We start from the raw sequence: 20,458 nt of genomic DNA on the forward strand, positions 1-20,458 counted from the left end.
CCAGGTTTCCTGCCGACTTGGGCCAGGAGGCTCCCCCAGGGCCCTCCGGCCGCCGCACTCTCTCCCCGACCCCGTCCAGGGGTCCATCTGAGACCCTGGCCCCAGGCCCCGCCCGCAGGAAAAGTGACCCCCTCCCCCCTCCCCTCCCCGTCCCCTCGCCGGGCCTGGGGGTTGTGTGTACAAGCTGGGGCCCAGGCCCTGGAGGCACCGGGCCTGCAGGGCTATTGGGCCCACTTCCTGTCGTAGGAGGCCCAGGCCGGGCGTCGGAACCAAGGCCACTCAGGTGGCTTCTGTAAGAAGTGTAAGATCCGAACGCGGGTCACCCACCAAGATCACCCAGCCTGGATAGGCATGTGCCAGCTGCCTGCTGGGGAGGGGGACAGGCTGCTGGCCTGGGGAGGTCCCCCTCAGCCGCCTTGCCCGTGCTCTACCTGCCCTACCTGGCCGCGCACCTTCCTCCCACCCCTCGGCCCCCTTCTGCAGGCCTCACCCCCTCCTTTATCCCACCCGCCCCCCAGCTTTCCCCTTGCCCCACCAGCACTCCCCTTTCCTGATGACCTCTGGCTCCTGGCCTGAGTGTATTCCAAGTACCTGGGCCCTAGCCCTCTCCCTGTCTGCCTGCGCTGGGCTCAGCATGCCAACACCACAGCATCCCCCGCTGCGCCCACAGTGCAGGCCGGCGGGCTTCGTGTAAGACGCCACCCTTCCCCGTCTCGGCTTCCCAGACCTCCCCTCAGGGTCCCCGCCGGTCCCTCCCAGCCTAGCAGGACCCCACTTTCGCCCGATCCCTGAGGATCACGGCTCCTCCCACCCCACCCCCACGTTGTAGGGTGTCTGCCGGTTTTCCGGGGTGCTGGTGCAGGAGCAGCTGTGCCCCGTCCCCTGGTGAGGAGCTGGGCCACAGAGGACGTGGCACTTTTGGAGACAGGGTGCTGTCTTGTTCTAAAAACTAGAGAACGTGAGGGGCCCTCCTCTCTGCTCCCCACGTGTGGAAGCTGCCCTCTGTCACCGTCTCCCCTTTTCTGAGAATTCTCTTATTTTCAGAGCTCTGCAGAGTTAATTGACTGGAAGTGTTGGGGGCAGCGTCGCGGGAGGCAGCTCTGATTGGGATAAACTTGACTCCCCTCCCAGACTACAGAGCAATTTTTAATTGGCCCCAGGCTGTTGACATAAGTATAATTAGTTCTGACCGGCACAGCCTTGCGTTCATTTACACGTCATTTCTTAGGGAAACTCAGAAATTTTATCTTGCAAACCTCCTCCACCTCCCAGCTTCAGGAGAGAGAGAGAGGGGGACGGCCCGAACCCTGGAGTGACCTGGTGAGTTCCTCTCCCAGCGTCTGCGGCCGGAAGCCAAGACACTCGCGGCCCCTGGCACGTCTCGGCCCCATCCTCAAGGAAAAGGTGGACTTGCAGCTGTAGTCCCAGCTCTGGCCCCAGCAGCTCTAGCTTCCCCTCCATCTGGGTCAGGTCCAGGGACAGAGGTCTGACCCTGGCCCCAAGGCAGCTGGCCCAGGAGCTCCCCGCCTGGACTGTGTGATGAGAGCCTCCAGTGGGCCCCGGGCATGGTTAGCACAATGGCCATCCAGACGAGGCTGCCAGGGCCCAGAGGCCTGAGGAAACCGAAAGGCAAGCAGGTTGCAGTGGGGCTGGAGGACCACGGATGGAGGGGAGGGGGCTGAGCTGAGGGGCTTGGTAAGGGGGAGATGGCGGATTAGGTGGCTTTCCAAGCTGAGTTGGCACTTTTCCCACTTGTATTAAAAACTGGCCCACATCCTCGGCAGGCGAGGTCAGGGGGGCGGGGGAGGGGACCTGCCTGGCCCAGTAGAGACACAGAATTGGGCCTAGGGGCCTCGTGCCTTGGGCTCCCCTGGTGCTCCAAGGCAGCTGACAGCACCTGCCCAGCCTGGCTCCTCTGATGGGGAAGGGCAGACCTGACCAAGCTTCCTGTACACGGTTCACCCTCAGGACAGTCCTGAGGCAACATCTGCATTCTACAGATGAGGAAGCTGAGACCTGGCAACCTTGGGAGACATGGACACACCCAGGTCCGACGGGGGAGGGGCCCGACCGAATGGGGGCAGGGGTCCCTGGGCGGCTAGCGGTGCCTCACTCGCCGGCTCCTCACGGGGAATGTGTAACCAACGAGCCCCCTCTTCCCTGCAGTGGCAAGATCCACCTCCCCGGCTCTGGGAACCAGCCCGAGGAGCCCTCAGCCTGGGGGCTTCTGCCTGTGCTCCAGCCCTGGCACCCGCCCGCCCCCCCCCCCCCCCCCCCCGCTTCAGGGCTGTGGGGCTGCCGGCAGAGCCAGGAAGTTGTGCGTGGCCCAATGACACAACCCACATGACATGTCATTACAGCTTTAATCCAGCAGCCGGGGCACGGCCCGTGGGGGCGCCAGGAGGAGGGCTTCTGCCCACGGCCGGTGGAGCCCCCTCAGCCCACGGTGGGCAAACAGGAGCGGCCCAGCCTTCCCGGCTGGGGTCCTGGGAGAAGGACTAAAAGAAAGCAGGGGCTGTGACCCAGGCTTTCCTGTCCTTCCCCCGCCCCGGATAAAAATAGTCCACGCGTCCCAGGCCCTCCCCACCCACCCCTCATTCACGGCCAAGTTCCAGCTCAGCTCCTGTTGCTCGCCCTGGGGCTCTGCTCGCAGAAGGTCTCAGGGCGTGGCTTGGTCTGGGCCTGGCGAGAAGAGGACCCTGCCCACCCCCGGGCCGGATGGAGGTTCAGGAGGGGGCATCCCTGAGGGACGGCAGAGGCAGAGACGCAGCTGGCTGCTCAGGCTCCCGGGTAGGAGGGCTGGGGTGGCATATATGGGGGAGGAGCTGCAAGCCAAAGAGACAGGATGAGGGTCACGGCGGCACGGGAGGGCGCAAAGGAACCCCTGACCGCAGGGCCACGCAGGACCCACGGGGCCAAGGCAGCCTGGAGGTGTGGGAGAAGGACTCCGGTTGTGAGGGGGCGGGGGTGGGCAGGTGGGAGCAAAGGGCTCACTTACCTGCAGGGTTGTAGACAGGGGGCCCCGCCGGGTAGAGTGGATACTGGGGTGCAGGACCACTGGGTGGGTACATGAAGCCAGGCTGTGGGGCTGCAGGGCCTGCTTTGGGGTCCTGGGGGTACGGGTACACCGGCTGCACTGGGATGCCTGTCATTGGGATCTCCTGGCCTAGGTGGGGGACGAGGACCAGCGTTCAGGGCCCTGCCTCCATGGGAAGCCACCCCCTCCGGCCCGGGAGGCCTTGTTGCCTCTGCTCCCAGACCCTGCTCGGCCGAGTCCAGCAGAAAGCCTGCGGGTGGCCCTGGCTGGTCAGTCTGGGTTCAGCAGTTTGCTCCCTCAGGGGGTTTCAGAGACCTCCTGGGCCAGAGAGCGCAGCCTGGGGAACGTCTTACCTGGGCAAGGAGATGGCCGCTGTGGGGCTGGAATCTTGCAGCCTAGCAGAGCTGCCCCCAGTGGGGGTCCCCCCACACTGATCCCCTGCCCGGGAGTCACCGTTCCCACACCCACCAGTCTGGGCTTATGTGCAGTCAGGCACACGCCAAGTCAGGCACACGTCCTTCGAGCACGGAGCGCACCGATGATGCTCACACTCCAGGCCCCACCCCAAGAGCTTCCTAAAAGCCAAGAGCATGCACAAACCCAGGGCATACACACTGATGCCGGCAAACGGCGCAGGCGCATTCGTGTATACCAGTTCAGCATTCACATATGCCCCTGCACGCTCCTGTTTCTGGGGTTACACGCTGGCAGGTGTGTGTCTGGAAGCCCACGCTGCTGCAGAACCCCACCCCCTTGACCTCTGGTACCCACCGTGGGTCTCAGCCTGGCCCGGCTCAGGCTCCCCTGGCCCGTCCCACACGGACGCACCTTCAAACGGGCTCTGCAGCTGCTGGCGCCGGCGGTACAGGTAGCAGCAGGAACAGAGGAAGCAGCAGATGGTGGTGGCGACCACGGCCACGAAGAGAATCACGGCGGAGGCGATGCCCGCTATGGTCTTGGGACTTAGACAAAGAACAGGTCCCCTCACCTTCCAACCTCACCATGCCGACAGTAACACTGGGCTCGGACCCCTGGCCAGCAGGGGGCCACCACAAACCGAGATGTGGGTCTCCTGGTGGGGCTGTGCCCGACCGGTGTGGGTAGATCTTAGGGGGCCACTCTTCCCGGAAGGCCAGGCGGCCTGCTGGTCAGAGAGCGGCCGGCGGGAATGTGGAGTGTGTGCCCCCGTCCATGACTTAACTGGTTAGACTCCAGCACGGGAGCCCTGAAAGCCCCCTGGGAAATGATCCAGAGCTGTTTTCTCAGATCCCACTTTCATCACAGCCTCCCTATACCTGTTCTATATGTCAGCGTCCCCTCCAATAAGAAGTTTGAAAACCACTCATTGTGTCCCCCCTTTTTCATGGAGAGGAAACAGTGACCCACCCGGGACATGTCCTCCCCAAGACCATGCAGCTGGTGAGCAGAAGACCTGGGAATCAGACCCCCGTCTCCCACCTTCCGGCCAGAGCTCCACTGCGCCCAGAGCTCCACTGCGCCCGGGTGCGCAGGCCCGGAGCGAGGGGAGGGCTCAGCCCAGCCAGCGGTGACCACATGACGGTAACTAGCCGGCCCCTCCTGGAACTCCCCAGCCCCGGCGCTACAGCCCCGCTTCGTGCCCAAGCTGGAGCCCTGGGTGTGGGCTAAGAATGTGGAGGCGGACAAGGAGGGGAGGGGCCGGAGCCCACCTGAAGGCCAGGCAGTGCTTCTGCTGCCTCTCGGTGATGAGCAAGGTCAGGTCCCGGCAGCAGTACCGCTGGTAGCAGGTCCCGCAGCAGAAGGTGAAGAACTCGCAGTTGAAGCCCGGATGCCAGGAGCCATTCCGGTCCAGGTACCACAGGCAGTCCTCGCCGGCCAGCGCTGCGGGCACGGACGGGGGTACCCAGTGGCCACCCAGCCCCACTCCCACTCCCCGGAGCTCCACCCTGGTCCCTGCGCCCAGAGGCCTCTGCCCGGAGCGGCCCCTGGGGTCGGCCCCACGCCCGGCACCCGCCGCCCTCCCCTCCCGCGGACCCCGCAACGCCGGGGCGCGGGGATCCCCCAGGGTCTCCGGGACCGCGCGCAGAGACCTCCCCCGCGCCCCCGGCCCCCGGCCCTTACCCAGGGGCACCCCCAGCACCAGGAGCGCGATCGCGGCGAGCGGCGCGGCCCCGCGGAGCCCGGCGGGCGGCATGGCGGGGCGCGGGGAGCGGCGCGGGGCGCGCAGGACGACGCCGGCCGCCCAGCTCCGCGGGGCCAGCGCGCCCGCGGGCTCCTCTCCGCCTACTCTGGGCGGGGCTCGGCCGGTCGGCGCTGACCCTGCCCCCGCGCCCCGCCCGTCCGGGCTCCGCCCAGGACACGCCCCGGGCACGCCCCGAGCGGGCTCCTCCTTCCAAGTCCCCCCGGGACCAGTGGCTGCTGGGTGCTGCGGCCGGCCGGGCCCGCCCCCTGCCTCGGCCCAATCGGCGTCCCGGCCCCCAGAAGCCCGGATCCTGGTGCCACCTCCGAGTGCTCAGGCGCAGCGGCCAACTCTGACCTTCCCTGTGCGGGACCTCCTCTGCCCCAGTGTCCAGCCCGGGACATCCTGCGGCGGCGGGAGGAGACCGAGGAGGCGGGGGTCACCCCGCCCCCACCTCAGAACACAGGCGCCCATTGAGAGGCAGCTCAGAGCAGCTTTGTCCCCGCCGGGCCCACAGGCCTGGACCCTGCCAGCTGCGCTGGCTCCCTGAGTGGCCCCTTCCCCCTCCGAGTGGACAGCCCTGGCATGCGCCAGCCTATGGCCTCACCAGTCCGGATGGCAGGCAGCTGGGGCCACCTGGGGACCATCCAGTCCGACACCCTTGACAGTGAAAACCCCTTTCTTCAAAAAGCAGCCCCGCTGAGATACTGCAGTAGCCAGAGGGCATAGGGAGGCCCTGCCCCCCACTCCCATAGTGGGTCATCAATCTCCTTGCAAATTTGTACTGAGTATTGCTAGCTGTGCCCCTGCTCCAGGGGCTCCCTGACCAGGAACATGCAGGGGACCAAGCTGTGGAGAAAATCCAAAGCTTCTCTTAGCCCCTCTGTGTGCATCCTTCAGGGCACTCAGACAGGCCCCTCATTTGGGGCTCCCCGGAATCCCACGAGCGAAACTAAGCTCACTGGTTGTATCAGTCCGTTTTACAGACAGAGATTTCTAGGACTCAAGGGTGTTGAAGGGATTGTTCAAGGTAATAGAGCCAGTAAGTGGCAGAGGCATTCTAAATCCAGCTGGCTTTGCCTACTGAGTGGGAGAAGGTATTTGCAAATGATATATCTGATAAGGGTCAAAATCCAAAATATACAAAGAGCTCATACAACTCAACATAAAAAAAAATAGATTAAAAAAAATGGGCAGAGGACCTGAATAGACATTTTTCCAAAGAAGACATACAGATGGCCAACAGGCACATGAAAAGATGCTCAACATCATTAATCATCAGAGAAATACAATTCAAAACCACAGTGAGATGTCACCTCATACCTGCCAGAATGACTGTCATCAAAAATACAACAAATAACAAATTTGTTGGTGAGGATGCGGAGAAAAGGGAACAGTTGTACACTGTTGGTGGGAATGAAAATTGGTGCGGCCACTGTGGAAAACAATATGGAGATTCCAAAAAATAAAAAATAGAACTACCATACGATTCAGCAATTCCATTCCTGGGTATTTACCTGAAGAAAATGAAAACACTAATTTGAAAAGATTTATGCATCCTCATGTTCATTGCAGCATTATTCACAACAGCCAAGATATGGAAGCAACCTAAGTGTCCATCGACAGATGAATGGATAAAGAAGATGTGGTGTATTCTTACAATGGAATACTCCTCAGCCATAAAAAAGAATGGAATTTTGCCATTTACAACAACATGGCTGGACCTGGAGGGTATTATCCTAAGTTAAATAAGTCAGACAGAGAAAGACAAATACTGTATGATATCCCATATGTGGAATCTAAAAAAACAAAACAAATGAACAAACATAAAACAAAAACAGAGTTATAGATACAGAGAACAAACAGGTGGTTGCCAGAGGGGAGGGTGCTTGGGGAGAGGAAAGAAATAGGTGAGGGAGATTAGGAGGCACAAACTTCCAGTTACAGAATAAATGAATCACGGGGATGAGGAATATGGTGTGAGAAATATAGTCAATAGCCATGTAATATCTTGGTATGGTAACAGATGTAACTAGACTTATCATGGTGATCATTTTGGAACGTATAGAAATATTGAATCAGGACTTCCCTGGTGGCGCAGTGGTTAAGAATCCACCTGCCAATGCAGGGGACACGGGTTCGAGCCCTGCTCCGGGAAGATCCCACATGCCGCAGAGCAACTAAGCCCGTGTGCCACAACTACTGAGCCTGCGTGCTGCAACTACTGAAGCCCGCGCGCCTAGAGCCCGTGCTCTGCCACGAGAGGCCACCTCAATGAGAAGTCCGCACACGGCAACGGAGAGTAGCCCCTGCTCCCCACAACTAGAGAAAGCCCGTGCACAGCAACGAAGACCCAATGCAGCCAAAAATAAATTAATTAACTTAAAAATAATGCTTAAAAAAAAAGAAATATTGAATCACTATGTTGTGAACAGGAACTAACATAGTGAGTGTTGTGGGTCAATTACAGACAACCAAACAAACTCATAGAAAAAATCTGTGGTCACCAGGGGAGGGGGGGAGTTGGATGAAGGCAGTCAAAGGGTACAAACGCCCAGCTGTAAGATGATAAGCACTAGGGCTGTAATGTACAGCATGATCAATATAACGAACACGGCTGTAAGTTATATAAGAAAGTTGTCGAGAGGCTAAAGTCTGAGTTCTCATCACAAGGGTCCATCAGTCCAGCAATCCAGGTGGCTCCCATGCCCAACAGCAGACAGCGAGTCTCTCCAGTGTCCCAGGTGTGGAAGACCCAACAGAATCTAAACAGGTTAGGGAAGGGCGGCCAAAGAAGGCGCTGCCCCGTCCTGGGCCCCTGTGGGCGCTGGCACCCCACCAGGAGAATGGAAGTGAGGACCAGGAAGCGGCTGGTAGTCTGATGGGGGCGGGGTGGGGGGCAGCGTACATCTGTCCTGACGCAGAAGCCGTGAAAAATGCCACAAAGACGGGTGTATGGAGAGAGTTCCCAGGTCCCCACGCCTGACGGTGTGTCCATTCCCAGACCACAGGCTCTGTGAGTGCGGGGACCCTAGGGCCCTGTGCTCCCTGAGACCCCACAGCCCTCACTGCGGGGGCTCCCCCGTGGTTGCCGAGCGACTCTCCGATGAAGGGCTGTCCCGTTCCTGCCCCGGCTGCGCGCCCACGTGCTCTCAGAGCGCATCTGCTGGAGCCCCTCTTCCGCATCCCCTCTTTCCGTGTCTTTAGTTCTTCCTTCCTTAGGAAACAAAATCTTAAATCTCTCCTATTAAAACGAAATAAAGCAAAGCAAAACAAAACCTGTTTCCCGAAACTCATCCCTTTCTAGCTATTTTCCTGCTTTTCTCCTTTTTTCTCCAAGTAGTTCTCTTCAAAGTTTACACCCCTGGTTCCTGCTCATCAGGACACCCAGCTCTCAGCAACATCAGTGATTTTTGTTTTTTTTTCAATTTTTACTTTTTAGCTGCGTTGGGTCTTCGTTGCTGCGCGCGGGCTTCTCACTGCGGTGGCTTCTCTTGTTGTGGAGCATGGGCTCTAGGTGCGCAGGCTCAGTAGTTGTGGCTCACGGGTTTAGTTGCTCCGCGGCACACAGGATCTTCCCGGACCAGGGCTCAAACCCGTGTCCCCTGCATTGGCAGGCGGATTCTTAACCACCGTGCCACCAGGGAAGTCCAACATCAGTGATTTTCTAATTGCAAAATTCTAGGAAAACTTTTCAGTGCAGGTGATGGGAGGTGATTGGACAAAGGCAGAGAGTGAGGAGGGGGCCGCGGGCAGGCCAGAGGCAGCCATGGGAGGGCTGGCGCTTCTCAGCAGGGGATGCTGGAGCCTGGAGGCAGGGAGCTAAGGCCGGCTCTGTGGCCGTGACCGACCTGGACCTGGACCTGCGGGCTGAGCCAGGCCTCCGGGCTGGGAGGGAGTGAGGGAGAGGCTTGGGTGGGAAAGCTGGGGGCCCTGGAAGGTAGATATTTAGGCCTGGAGGGGCTTCCCCAGACCTTCTGCAGGCAAGAGCACACGGGAGCATGGTCCCCTCAACAAGCTGGCCTCCCGGCCCCCAGTGAGCGGGACAGACACTTTCCTGGACCAGAGGAGGCAGAGTGCGTTGAGTGTGATAATCATGGCGATACTAACAGCTAACTGCACGTGAGTTTGAAACCGTGCACCTCAGACTGGGACTCGAACCCACGTGCCGGGACTCGAACCCGGCCAAAACCCACAGTCTTCCAACTGAGATCACACACCTGGTTTTACAACTTAATGAAGCTCAGGTTCTTGATGTCTCGTTGCAGAAAGAATTCAGTGAGAGAGAAAGTGATAGGTAAGAAGTGGATTTATTTAGAGAGAAGCGCACTCCACAGAAAGAGAGTGGGCCATCTCAGAAGGTGAGAAAGGCACCAGGGTATGGGGCTGTCAGCTTTTATAGGGGTGGGTCAGTTCATAGGCTAATGAGCGGGAGGAGTATTCCAGCTATTTGGGGAAGGGGCGGGGATTTCCAGGAAGTGGACCACCGCCCACTTTTTGATCCTTATGGTCCGTCTTGGAACTGTCATGGCACCTGTGGGTGTGTCATTCAGCTTGCTGATGTGTTACAGTGAGCGAATCCTGAGGCTCAAGGTCTAGTGAGAGTCGACTCGTCCGCCATCTTGGACCCACTTGGTTCTAATCAGTTTATGTCATGTCCTCGGGCTCTGTCAACCACTTTCAGAGGTTGTGCCCTGCCCCCTTCCCTCCTGTTTCAAGTTTGTCCCATTGTACCGACGTGGATACTTGGGTTGGAAGAAGTTAATTTTCCCAGCTCACGGGGGGCTGGGATTTAGAATTGACTTTTGTGACTTCAAAGCCCAGGCCTTTCCACTTCACCTCCTGCTTCTCCTTGAACATGTGTAAGATGCTCTGCGCCGGGCCAGAGCAGTATTTGGGGAGACCTTGGTGCGCAGCCCTTATCCCCAGCAGTACTCTGTGTGGGAAGCAGGGGCAGCGGGGGGGCGGGGGAGAGGGCAGGGCAAGCCCGTGACCCAGTTTGGGCTTGGCCCGGGGCTGTGGCAGTACTCTGCTGAGTCATCCCACCGTGGGGCAATGACCAGGGCCTCCTCCCTGCTGCTTGACGCTCCTCTTCAAATCAGAGCAGACTGGCCTGGGCATCCCTGAGGCCCCCCTTACCTCCCCAGGCCCTGGGGCACTGGGGCCTCCACTCCAGAGGTTCCTGCCCCTCCCGACCGCCTGGCTCATGGTCCAAGCTGAGCCATCTAGAGACCAGAGTGACTCCCTTCCCTCCTTCCCTCGCCTCTGGGCAGTCAGGCTCTCCTTCAGGAGAGCCCTGCGGGCACTGGGCCCTCCTCCACCCCGCGGGCCTCTGTCCACCCAGCTCCTCCAGAGAGGTCATTACACCCTTTCCTCTGCCTGATACAATCTCATTGCACTGAAGGAACAGGGTCTTCTGGCTCCCCCTGCCCCAGGATAAACACACATTTCTCCTTCATCAGGTTTTTCCTGGTGTCTAGCTTGACTCTTTATTTTTTAAATTAATTAATTATTTTTGGGTGCACTGGGTCTTCATTGCAGTGCACGGGCTTCTCACTGCGGTGGCTTCTCTTGTTGTGGAGCACAGGCTCTAGGCACGCGGGCTTCAGTAGTTGTGGCTCGCAGGCTCTCAAGAACAGGCTCAGTAGTTGTGGCGCACAGGCTTAGTTGCTCCACGGCATGTGGGATCCTCCCGGACCAGGGCTCGAACCCGTGTCCCCAGCCTTGGCAGGCGGATTCTTAACCACTGCGCCACCAGGGAAGACCCAGGCTTGACTCTTTCTTGCCGTGAACGGAATGCTGTCTCCTGTGTTCATCCTCTCGGTGGGGGAGGGATGTGTGTGTGTGCAGGGGGAATGGGGATGGGCCTCACCGCTGCTCCAGCTCCAGGTAGGAAGGAGCGCTCTTCTCTAGAGGGACTTTTGTCACTGCCTTTGCAGGATTACCTCTCCCAGAGTCCCAGGACAGTCTAGGCAGCACTTGGGCGGCCGGGGTCTCAGGAAAGCAGGCTGGGGTAGCCAGCCTGCCCTGCGTGGCTGGAGGAGCAGCAGAGGTCCAGGTCCGGCCAGCGGGCCAGACGGGTAGAGCCAGGTTGTCTTTAAATGGCACCTTACTCAGCCTGCAGCCCTGCCAGCTGGGCAGGGTGGGGCAGACAAGTGCTATTTTGGGACTGAGGGTAAGAGAGGAAGAAGGCTCCGCTGACAGCTCTCCTGTCTGTCCCCACTCCCTCTCTGGGGAAGGCTTCACTGACCCTTCCTGAAAACAGACCCCAGGTGGTTTTCAGCCTGACCCCGTGTGAACCATCTGCACAGATGCAAGCGGCCGGTCTTCCTCGGCAAGATCGGCTGTGGAAGGGCGGCTCCAGGTGCTGAGAACACCACTGGGCTCAGGATTAGACTAATCATGGCCCCCACAGTAGCAGCGGTGAGGCAGCCCCACAGTCAGAATCGCTGCAGGAGGCCTTCCTCGGACCGGGAGGTGGCAGCTGGGGATTCAGCAGCTCGTCCAAAGCGGCCCCAGGGGATGAACGGCGGAGCTGGGATGCAGGATGCAGGGTCCCCGCTCCGAACCACCGGCCAGGGCAGGGGCCCCGCTCTGCCACTTCCTGGCTCTGCGAACTGGAGAAACTGCCCAGCCCCTCTGGCCTCGGCTTCCACGCTGTAAACGGACTAGGGTTCAGTCAGACCCACCAGAACCGCAGGTCAGCCGGCAGAGGCACTCCGGTCCTTCTCTCTCTCTCTCTCTTCAATGGAAAAAGGATTTGCTGGAGGTCACTGGCAGGTCACAGGCAGGGCCTGGGCGGAACTGGCCCTCCTGCCGCAGCCGGTGAGCGCAGGGGAGCCAGGCTGGGAACCAGGGGTGCAAGAAGGCCATGCTTCTTTCTTTCAGTCCAATGAGATCAGACTGAGTCTCTATCCTGCCAGCTGGTGGGGAGTTCAGTCTGTTGTCTCTATGGTTTGCTCCCCTTGCCAGGATCGTGAAAAGGTCCCGGGACCTCACACAGTGCAAACACGGGGGCGGGCTCTGCAGATGTGAGTTCGGGGGGCCTGCATGTCCAGCGGCCTCGACTTACACGGCCCAGGCACGGGGACCTTCCTGGGAGCCCCGGCGCCCCGTGTCCAGCCCTCACATCTCCAGGTGCTCCGCCAGGATCAGGGCAGGGTCCTCACGACTCACAGACCCGCGGACTTCTAGAAGTTCCCTTCCTGTCTTCTGGGACCCCTCCCCCTCTCTTCCTCCAAGACCCTGGGCCTAATCTCAGTTGATGCAACCCTTCAATCAAGGATCCAGAAGCCGCTTATCCTCAAACAGTTCTGCCTTCCCCGTGCAAAAGCAACTAAGGCAAGGAAAGTGCAAAAACTCGGCTATGTTCCTGGAGTAAGTGGAGGGAAAAACACCTAGTGAAAGCAGATTAATACATCGATATAATGTCACGCAGACCAACATGGAAAAGCTCTGCTTAGCAGGTGGTAGGCAGGAGCTGCCGCCGCCACCTCCGTTTCTGTCCCCCGCGCCCACGGCAGGACCCTCACAGAGCTGTCTTCCCAAAGGCTCACCAAGGCCCTAATTTAGCAGCAGCATCTGTGAAACTGAGTCACTCTAACCCAGTGAGTCAGGGAGACCGCCGAACACAGCTCCCAGCGCCTGCGACTGTAGGGTGGGGAGGCAAGGAGCAGGCGCGCCCCCGCCCAAGCCCAAGGGTCTTCAAGCCGGTCCTCCTTACATGTAACCACAGCCCTGAGGCAGGGGTCAGTTCCCCGTTTCACAGAGAAGGAAACCGAGGACCGGAGGCTGTCGCTTGTCTCAGCCTGTTTCATCCGCCTGTCAACGGGGTGGACACAGCACCTACTCTGTAAGGTTAGAGCTGACCCTTGAACATGGGTCTGAATCGTGTGGGGTGCGGGTCCGCTAAGATGTGAGTTTTTCCAACAGTAACTACTACAGGATCACCCTGTCCCTGGTTGGTTGAATCGCAAATACGGAGAACCGAGGGCCTCCTGTAAGTCCTAAGTGGGCTTCCAACTGCCCCGAACACCCTCCCCCCGAGCCACGGTCAAGGATCCACGGCAGAGGGTCTAAACGAGATCAACAGGTGACACGTAGAGCAGCCCTGCATCTTGTGCTTCTGAAACATTGGCAGCTGTCAGCCACCCTACAAGGGTGGCCTCCCCCATCGCCATTAGCCGTTCCCTTCGGGCAGTGGGCACTCAACCCAGAACTAATTTCTCTCATAACATCCCCAGAGCCACCGCACTGTTTCTCATCCCCTACTAGACTGGCTCCTTGGGGAAGGGGCCAAGCCCCTCGAACCCCGCAATGGCCTTGCATGTGAGAGAGGCTTGATGTTTGCTGAAACACGATGCAAACAGAGGAGCCAGGAATCGGCTGTGTTACCATCTCCTCAGTGGTGACGGGTCCGCCGGGTTAGTGTCTTCCACGGGACAGGCCTTTAACCTTCCGGAGCGATGTCCTGTCTGCGCAAGTCCCCCAGCCCCTCCAGCTTCTTTCCTCGACACGATCCAGGTCCTCCAGCTGGCCTTCCCCTTGCAGATGGGCCTCCTCTGTCACGGAGTCCTCGTTGGGCACCAGACGGGACTGAGCACTGCAGGCCCGCTGCCAGGCACAGGAAGGTCGAGGTGGCCGTACGTGACGCTCGGGACGCTGCGCTGCGACCCCAGCCCTCGTCTATACTGGGGTTTTGCAGAGACGCGTGAACAGCTCCTGGCATCGCACTCAGTACTGGCACAGGATTGTGCAACAGCGGTGCTTTGGAATGCTTGGCTTTTTTCATGGATGCGCTTGTCAATCCGCATCTTTTGAGAACCTTACACAGAGATTCTGCCCACTTTTTGCAGCTTGTAGAGATGTTTGGACCCTATCTGAGAATAGGATCAGTGCCTCCCCCGCCCTTGCCTAGTACCTATTTCTTCTGTAAATGGCCTCAAACCCTCTTCTGGAAGGTAAGGCATAAAAAACCCTCATCAGCCACTTACATCAAAGGAGGGCTGAGGACAGTGCCCTGGGGCACACCGTAAACCACCCGATGGGTTAACCTGCAGAGAGCTGGTGGACAGGTACCCACTCTTGCTTTCCTAATGCTTTTGCTTTGACCGTGTCCAGATGTCCTGTGGTGTGTTATTAAAATTAGACACTGAGGCCAGTTTGGCGTCACTTGTTCTTTTGCACTTCATCGTGCTCCCCAAGCAGCGGCGCTCGAAGGCCAGGCGTGCGCTCGAAGGCCAGGCGTGCGCTCCTCGGCTTCCCTTCCCGCCTGTGTGCTTTCGTACCCGTGCCCTTCTGGCCACCGAGAGCTCTGTGAAGCCCTGGGCGAGGCCCTGGTGTCCTGGCCGCTGTTCTTCAGGGTCAGGGGGCTGGAAGGATCTCAGAACAGCCAAGGGCTCTTATTCTCCAGCGGTCTGATCTTGAACTCCAACTCCTTGCAGACAGGTAGCCCCACCCTTTCCATACTGGAGCTGGCTCTCTTTGGCCAAACAGACAGACACAAAGGAGGAGCTAGAGAGTGACTTTCTGTCAGTTCCCCGGGCCTCCGGCAGGTCTTTTTCACGTCCTGCCCTGACAACGGATGCAGTCTCTGAACTCTCTTCCTCAAGGATAGAATGGAAACGTCTAGGGGAACCAGCTGTCAGGTAAACGGGATGACGTGTGTGAACACGCTCCGGAAGCACGAGGAAGGGCCTGCACGCCGGGGGCTGCCTCTGCCCTCGCCCCCAGCATGAAGTCTGCGGGGCAGGGGTAGCCCCCTAAATGCTGCTGCGACCCTTTCCTTCAGGACTCGAGTTCTGAGGCGGGAGGCCCGGTCCTCCCCAGAACCAGCGAGCGGAGAGCAGGAGGAAAGGACCTCGCTGGAGGGTCGCTGCGGCACTGGGTGCAGGCGATCTTCCTGGAGCAGGCCCGGCCGGTGTGAGCGCCCCACGCCTCCCACGCTGCGGGCACGAGACCACACCTTTGTGCCTAGCCGGGACATCCCGGCCTGGTGGACCATCAGCACCAAGCCCTGCCTCAGACCCACAGCCGTGGGCGAGTCTCCGAGCACCAGTGGCCAGACCTGCCGTCCTCTCACCAGAACCACGGGGGGATGAGCAGTGGTCAGAGGCGGCATGAGCTCAGGGCCTGGCTGGCAGCCCCGGGCACACAAACACTACCCCCCTCCCAGGCCTTCCACTGCAGGTAGGGGGCAGTGACCAGCAGGGGCACCTAGTGGCGACGAGTCCCAAGGCTCCCAAGGCAGCCCCACAGAATCCGTGCCCGTGGGGGATGGTCTTTCCTTGAGAGAGTTAGATTCCGTTTATATTCTATTTCCCGCTGAGACCACCACCCTAAAGGAAATACTCTGCAGCTATTAAAGATGGGGCGCTGGGTGTGGGCAGTACCAAAAAAGGGGCTGCCGGGCTAATTCACCTTCCTCCCCCTGATTTCTTCTCCTCATTCACTTTGGAACCCACCACAGACAATTCCCAACTAGGAGAATCCATCATTTCCTCTAGGTCAGCTAAAACATACAAGGGTGTCTACTACATGGCTCTACCTAAGCCTTTCCCCTCATTTTAATTTTCCTTCTAAAAGGAATAGAAGGCAGAGGTGCTGAGACACCTTATACCATGCAGACTAAATTCATTTGTAAAGATTACTTTACTCTCCTAGAAAAATACACATTGCAAATTTGAGGGCTACAACTTACCCACCTTAGAGAATTCCTGAGGGAGAGGGGGAGCCTCTGGATATCAGACTGTGTGGGGATGCGTGTGAGAGGCATGTTAAATACGGTTGGGTCAGGTGGACTTCTTTAAAAAATCTGTTTTTCCCCCATTTTTTTTTTTTTTTCTAAAAAAGGAAAAACAAATTGCCATCTGACTGGCTTATCCCGTGTGCGTGCACGTATACAGAGGAACAGCGTCGGGGAGGGGCTGTGTCATGCAACGAGGCAAAACCAAGATGACCTCCTTCGACGGGGAGTCTCAGTGTCGCAGGAGGAACGGGGTCCCTGGCGCGGCTTCCCCTCGCTCCTACGAGGCCCAGCGCGTCTGCGGTGGGGGGCAGAAAACACCATTCTCTCCCGAGGGTATTCCTATCTGAACACGTCAGATGTCCTGCGAAAGGAAACAGGTCCACTTTAGAATATAACGGTCGTGACTTCCGGTGCTCCTCAGGTGAGGCCAAATAATCCATGTACACATAACCCTTCTGGGCACTATGTTTCTGGCCCGGCCAGCAGAGGACTCTAGGAGCAGAGGCGGGCACAGCTGGGGACAAAAAGGTTCCAGAGACGGGCTTCTTCAGTGTACTTTGGGAAATGTCCTGTGTTCCAGCATTCCTAGGTGATGGCACTGGTGAGCCTGGTCTGTACTGTCAGTGTCACTCTGCAGAGGCCGCTCTCGGCTGAGAAGAAAGTGCATCTCAAGGCCAGTGAGGGCCGCAAGACGGTGTGCGTCGGGGCGGGAGGAGGACCGGTTCAGATGCCAATGGTCTGCAGAACCCGCCTCTCGTGGTCGTTGAGGTGGCCTGAGAACACCACGTAGCAGGGCTGCTGAGCAAACTGGCAGAGGAAGTCCGTGAGGTACGCCTGGAGGGAACGAGGAGGGAGGCGTCCCTGAGGGCGGGAACCACTGGCCTTCACACTAGTGCCGGCGCCCCGAGGGATGCTTGCCCGTCCTGTCCTTGGCTCTAGGGAAGGTTCAACCCAGAGACTGAATTCCACAGGGATTTCCCAAGACCACACCTTGCAATCCACCCCTAGGACTTTGACTACACAGCCCCAGGAAGCTGGATTCCAGCACGGGGCAGAGGCGGGAAGCCCCTGGGAGCAGAGAGCCCGCCCTCCCCCAGCCCTGCCCACCGGGCAAGACAAGGTCAACCCGGAATGGTGCTGAGCCCTGCTGCTGGCGAGATGTGTCTCTGGACACCCTCACCTGCAGATCGATCTGATAGAGAGGGTCCTTCAGGGCATCAGGGTCGTCTTCCTCGTCATCTTCGTAGTAATCCTCCTCTGGAGAGACACCAAGCCAGGGAGGGTCAGGGCACAGGCACGGGGGCAGGCAGCACCCACATGGCTGAGGTCAAGGGGTACACAAGCCCAAGGGACGTCCCTCGCGGGCCCACCGCTCGCCCTTCCCTGGGCGCCCGGTTCTCGGTGCTGGCGTGCGCAGGGCTGGCCTCGACGCTCACCATATTTACTCGTGGCAAGAATATCGGACAAGAGCTGGCCCGCCAGGCCGTCCTCCTCCTCGTCGTCGTCCTCCTCCTGGTCCTCCCACATGTCGCTGGAGTCATCTGCACGGGGCCGAGAAGCAGCTGTAGCACACGCACGCGTCTCCCTCCCACACCCAGACCGGCCAGGACACGAAAGCCCCGTGGGCCCCAGTGGTGGAGGACCAGGCCAGACCCCCCCCACCAAGTCCGACTGGAAAAACTGAGCGTGCTGGTGGGGAGAGAACAGGCCGAGAGGCTCTTCAGAACAATCAGAGCCGGGAGGGCTGGCCTCCCGGCCGCCCCCGAGGTGCTGCAGGCGGACCCTGGAGAGGAGCACACCCAGTCAGCAACCTGCAAGCCCGGGCCCGGCTGCTAGCTCAGTCTCCAGGGAGGGCGGGCACCTTGGCTCCACTCTGCAGGGGCGGCCTGGCGGGCGGCGTTGGCCTCCATGACGCTGGACAGCTCGTTGATGATCAGCTTCAGGATCTTGACCAGCAGAGGAATGTTTGTCCAGCGCTCAGGGTCTGCGAAGGAGAGAGGAGGCTCCATGTCCCACTGTCCCTGGGCCGCTCCCCCCAACCCACACCGCAAGGCTGCTCACCAGACACAGTGCACCGCCCCCTGGCTCTCCACTGCCCAGACCACACCCAGCCCTGAGGCACAACGGAAAATTAAATAACTTCATTCTGTGCCATGTTACAGGAGTTTAGAAGTCAGGAGAGATGAGAGATTTCAGGGACTAGAGGAGACAGGTTTTGCTGGTAAAAAAGCCTGGAAACCACGGACCTGCATAGGGTGGAGCACTCCAGGCCCTGGGAATTGCAGTTAGAGAAACAGCACAGGTGAGTGTAAACCTGCAGTTAAAGAAGGCAGCTCTAGGGCTTCCCTGGTGGCGCAGTGGTTAAGAATCCGCCTGCCAACGCAGGGGACACGGGTTCGAGCCCTGGTCCGGGAAGATCCCACATGCCGCGGAGCAACTAAGCCCCTGCGCCACAACTACTGAGCCTGCGCTCTAGAGCCTGTGAGCCACAACTACTGAGCCTGCGCTCTGCAACAAGAGAAACCACCGCAGTGAGAAGCCTGTGCACTCCGCAACCAGAGAAAGCCTGTGTGCAGCAACGAAGACCCAATGCAGAAAAAATAAATTTAAAAAAAAAAAAAAAAAGGTCAAGATGGTAAATTAAAAAAAAAAAAGAAGGCAGCTCTATGCTCTGCCCACACATTACCGGAGTCATGGGCCAAAGGCAATCAGACACAAAGGCACTAGAAGTGGGTATCCGAGGCCCAGAATGAAGCTGGACGCTGGGGATCCTGTACCTGGGACTCCTGTCCACTTTCAGCAGCAGCAGGACCCACACGCTCCGCTCCACTGTTCACCTGGGGTTTTCTGCCGCTTCTTATCAAACCCACCACTGTCTGAACCACCTCCCAGCTCAGGTGTCCTGAGGCCCGGGGGTGGGGGCGGGGGTGGGGGCGGTGTGTGTGTAAGGGGAGCAGCGTCACCCACTCTTGGCCGCCTTGGAGCGGGTGCGGGTGCCCTCGTCCAGGCCGTAGATCTCCTCCCCCTTCACGCGGATGTCCTGCAGCCGCTTGTCATCCGCGTTGATGCCGTGCTGGAGCAGCTTACACAGCGCCACAGAGCTGGCGAGGAAGAGACAGAAAAGGCCGATCAGCTGCCCCCTTGGAGTTCACTCCAAGGAGACCAGCAGTTATGTCCCGACACGTGGAGGGTGAGGGTGCTTTCACAACTAATTAGGGGACAGAAGAGAGTCTGGCTGAAAAGGGGATCTCGTGTTCTTAAGGACGGTCAGATGAGAGCTGTCCCTGAACACAGCCGGAGTGGGTGAGCAGCACAGCGGTGTCCGCACCAGAAGGAGTGTGGGGCGATGAGACGCCGCGGATTAAGTCCAGGATAAAAAGTCAGAAAGCTGGGTTTATGGAGAAGAGGAAGCCGCCAGCAGCACTTGGCTGGGTGAAGGTGCAGGCAGGGGAGGGTCTCTAGCCAGCAGAGATCAAAAACACACACTCTACCTGCAACGACGATCTTTTGGGAATTTCAAGATGGCAGCTATTTGAATATACAGTTTAGCCAGAAAGAAACAGAGGGAAAAGGAATGCAACGGGCAGCTGGGTAGGTCAAGTCAGGGAAAGAGGCAGAACGCCCAGAGGAGGAGGAGGAGGAGGCCCCACCTGACTTTGCCCTCGTACTGCCCATAGAAGAGGTGCTGCCGGCTGGTCCACTCGGCCATCACGAACTCCAGGGCAGGCTTGCCGGTGGGCCCCGGGAGGCTGCACAGGAACTCCAGGAGGGGCTCCAGCTGGGTGTGCACCAGGTGGGCGAACACCATGATCAGGGACTGGGGGGACAGGAGGACACCTGCTTCAGGGACTCAGGCAGCCAGGCAGGAAACAGAGGGCGGCGTGGCCGCTCCCTCGCCAGCGTCTCTGGGGCTGGGGCCGTCCTACCTGCATGACGCTGAGCGTCTCCGCCTGCTGCATCTTGCTGAGGATGGCACGGAGAATCTGGTCCAGGCTCTCCCCCAGCTCCCGCCCTGCCTTGGAGATAAGGGTGGACACGAGGCGGCCCACGAAGGCGGCGGTGAACTCGGAGGTGCGGGGGTCCAGAAGCTGGCTCACCACCTGCATCACGTACCACAGCCCGTTGTGGCCCTGCTCGTCGCGCCACCGGGCCACCTGCTCCAGCGTCACCGACACGTAGGCCCGCAGGCACTCACCGCCATTCTGGGAGACAACGGAGGGGACTAGGTCAGCCGCGGGCACACAAGCCCTCCGTCTGCAGGGTCTGGGGGGCTCATCCCGCTGGAGTTGGAGCCACGCCATTGCAGACACAGGCGCGCACCACCCTGTCTCTGCCATGCCACAGTGGCCGGTTCAGAAACGCGCGCTTCTCATCAAAGGGAGAATGGACACACAAACAGAGTTCCAACCGTAAAGCTCTACCTCTGGTACTGAGCAAACAGAGCTAAGACACAGCAGTAACTGGGGGGACTGCAGGTCTTTGTGAGAATAAAGCAGACCTCACACCAACCACGCTG

At 59.2% G+C, this 20,458-nt stretch overlaps 2 protein-coding genes across 4 annotated transcripts in view; both read right to left on the reverse strand.

The window, feature by feature from the left end:
• Positions 1-2,573: 2,573 nt before the first annotated feature.
• SHISA4 (shisa family member 4) lies at positions 2,574-5,266 on the reverse strand. Its single transcript, XM_081254434.1, has 5 exons — positions 5,138-5,266; positions 4,726-4,897; positions 3,866-3,999; positions 2,999-3,166; positions 2,574-2,825 (listed from the first exon to the last, which is right to left on the reverse strand). Exons 1-5 carry the CDS (start codon positions 5,208-5,210, stop codon positions 2,779-2,781), a joined length of 594 nt encoding a protein of 197 aa, XP_081110560.1. The 5' UTR covers positions 5,211-5,266; the 3' UTR covers positions 2,574-2,778.
• A 10,560-nt stretch (positions 5,267-15,826) lies between these two features.
• Positions 15,827-20,458, reverse strand: part of IPO9 (importin 9) — a 46,415-nt gene continuing 41,783 nt past the window's right edge. For all 3 annotated transcript variants that reach the window (XM_081256170.1, XM_081256168.1, XM_081256169.1), the window contains 7 exons: positions 19,869-20,144; positions 19,593-19,759; positions 18,910-19,043; positions 17,804-17,926; positions 17,379-17,483; positions 17,123-17,199; positions 15,827-16,776 (listed from right to left, as the gene is read on the reverse strand). In XM_081256170.1, the coding sequence (XP_081112296.1) occupies positions 16,666-16,776; positions 17,123-17,199; positions 17,379-17,483; positions 17,804-17,926; positions 18,910-19,043; positions 19,593-19,759; positions 19,869-20,144 (993 nt within the window). In that variant the 3' untranslated portion in view covers positions 15,827-16,665. The remainder of the gene's footprint in view (positions 16,777-17,122; positions 17,200-17,378; positions 17,484-17,803; positions 17,927-18,909; positions 19,044-19,592; positions 19,760-19,868; positions 20,145-20,458) is intronic.

Source organism: Mesoplodon bidens, assembly GCF_964165515.1.
Source record: "Mesoplodon bidens genome assembly, chromosome: 2".
NCBI lineage: Eukaryota > Metazoa > Chordata > Mammalia > Artiodactyla > Ziphiidae > Mesoplodon > Mesoplodon bidens.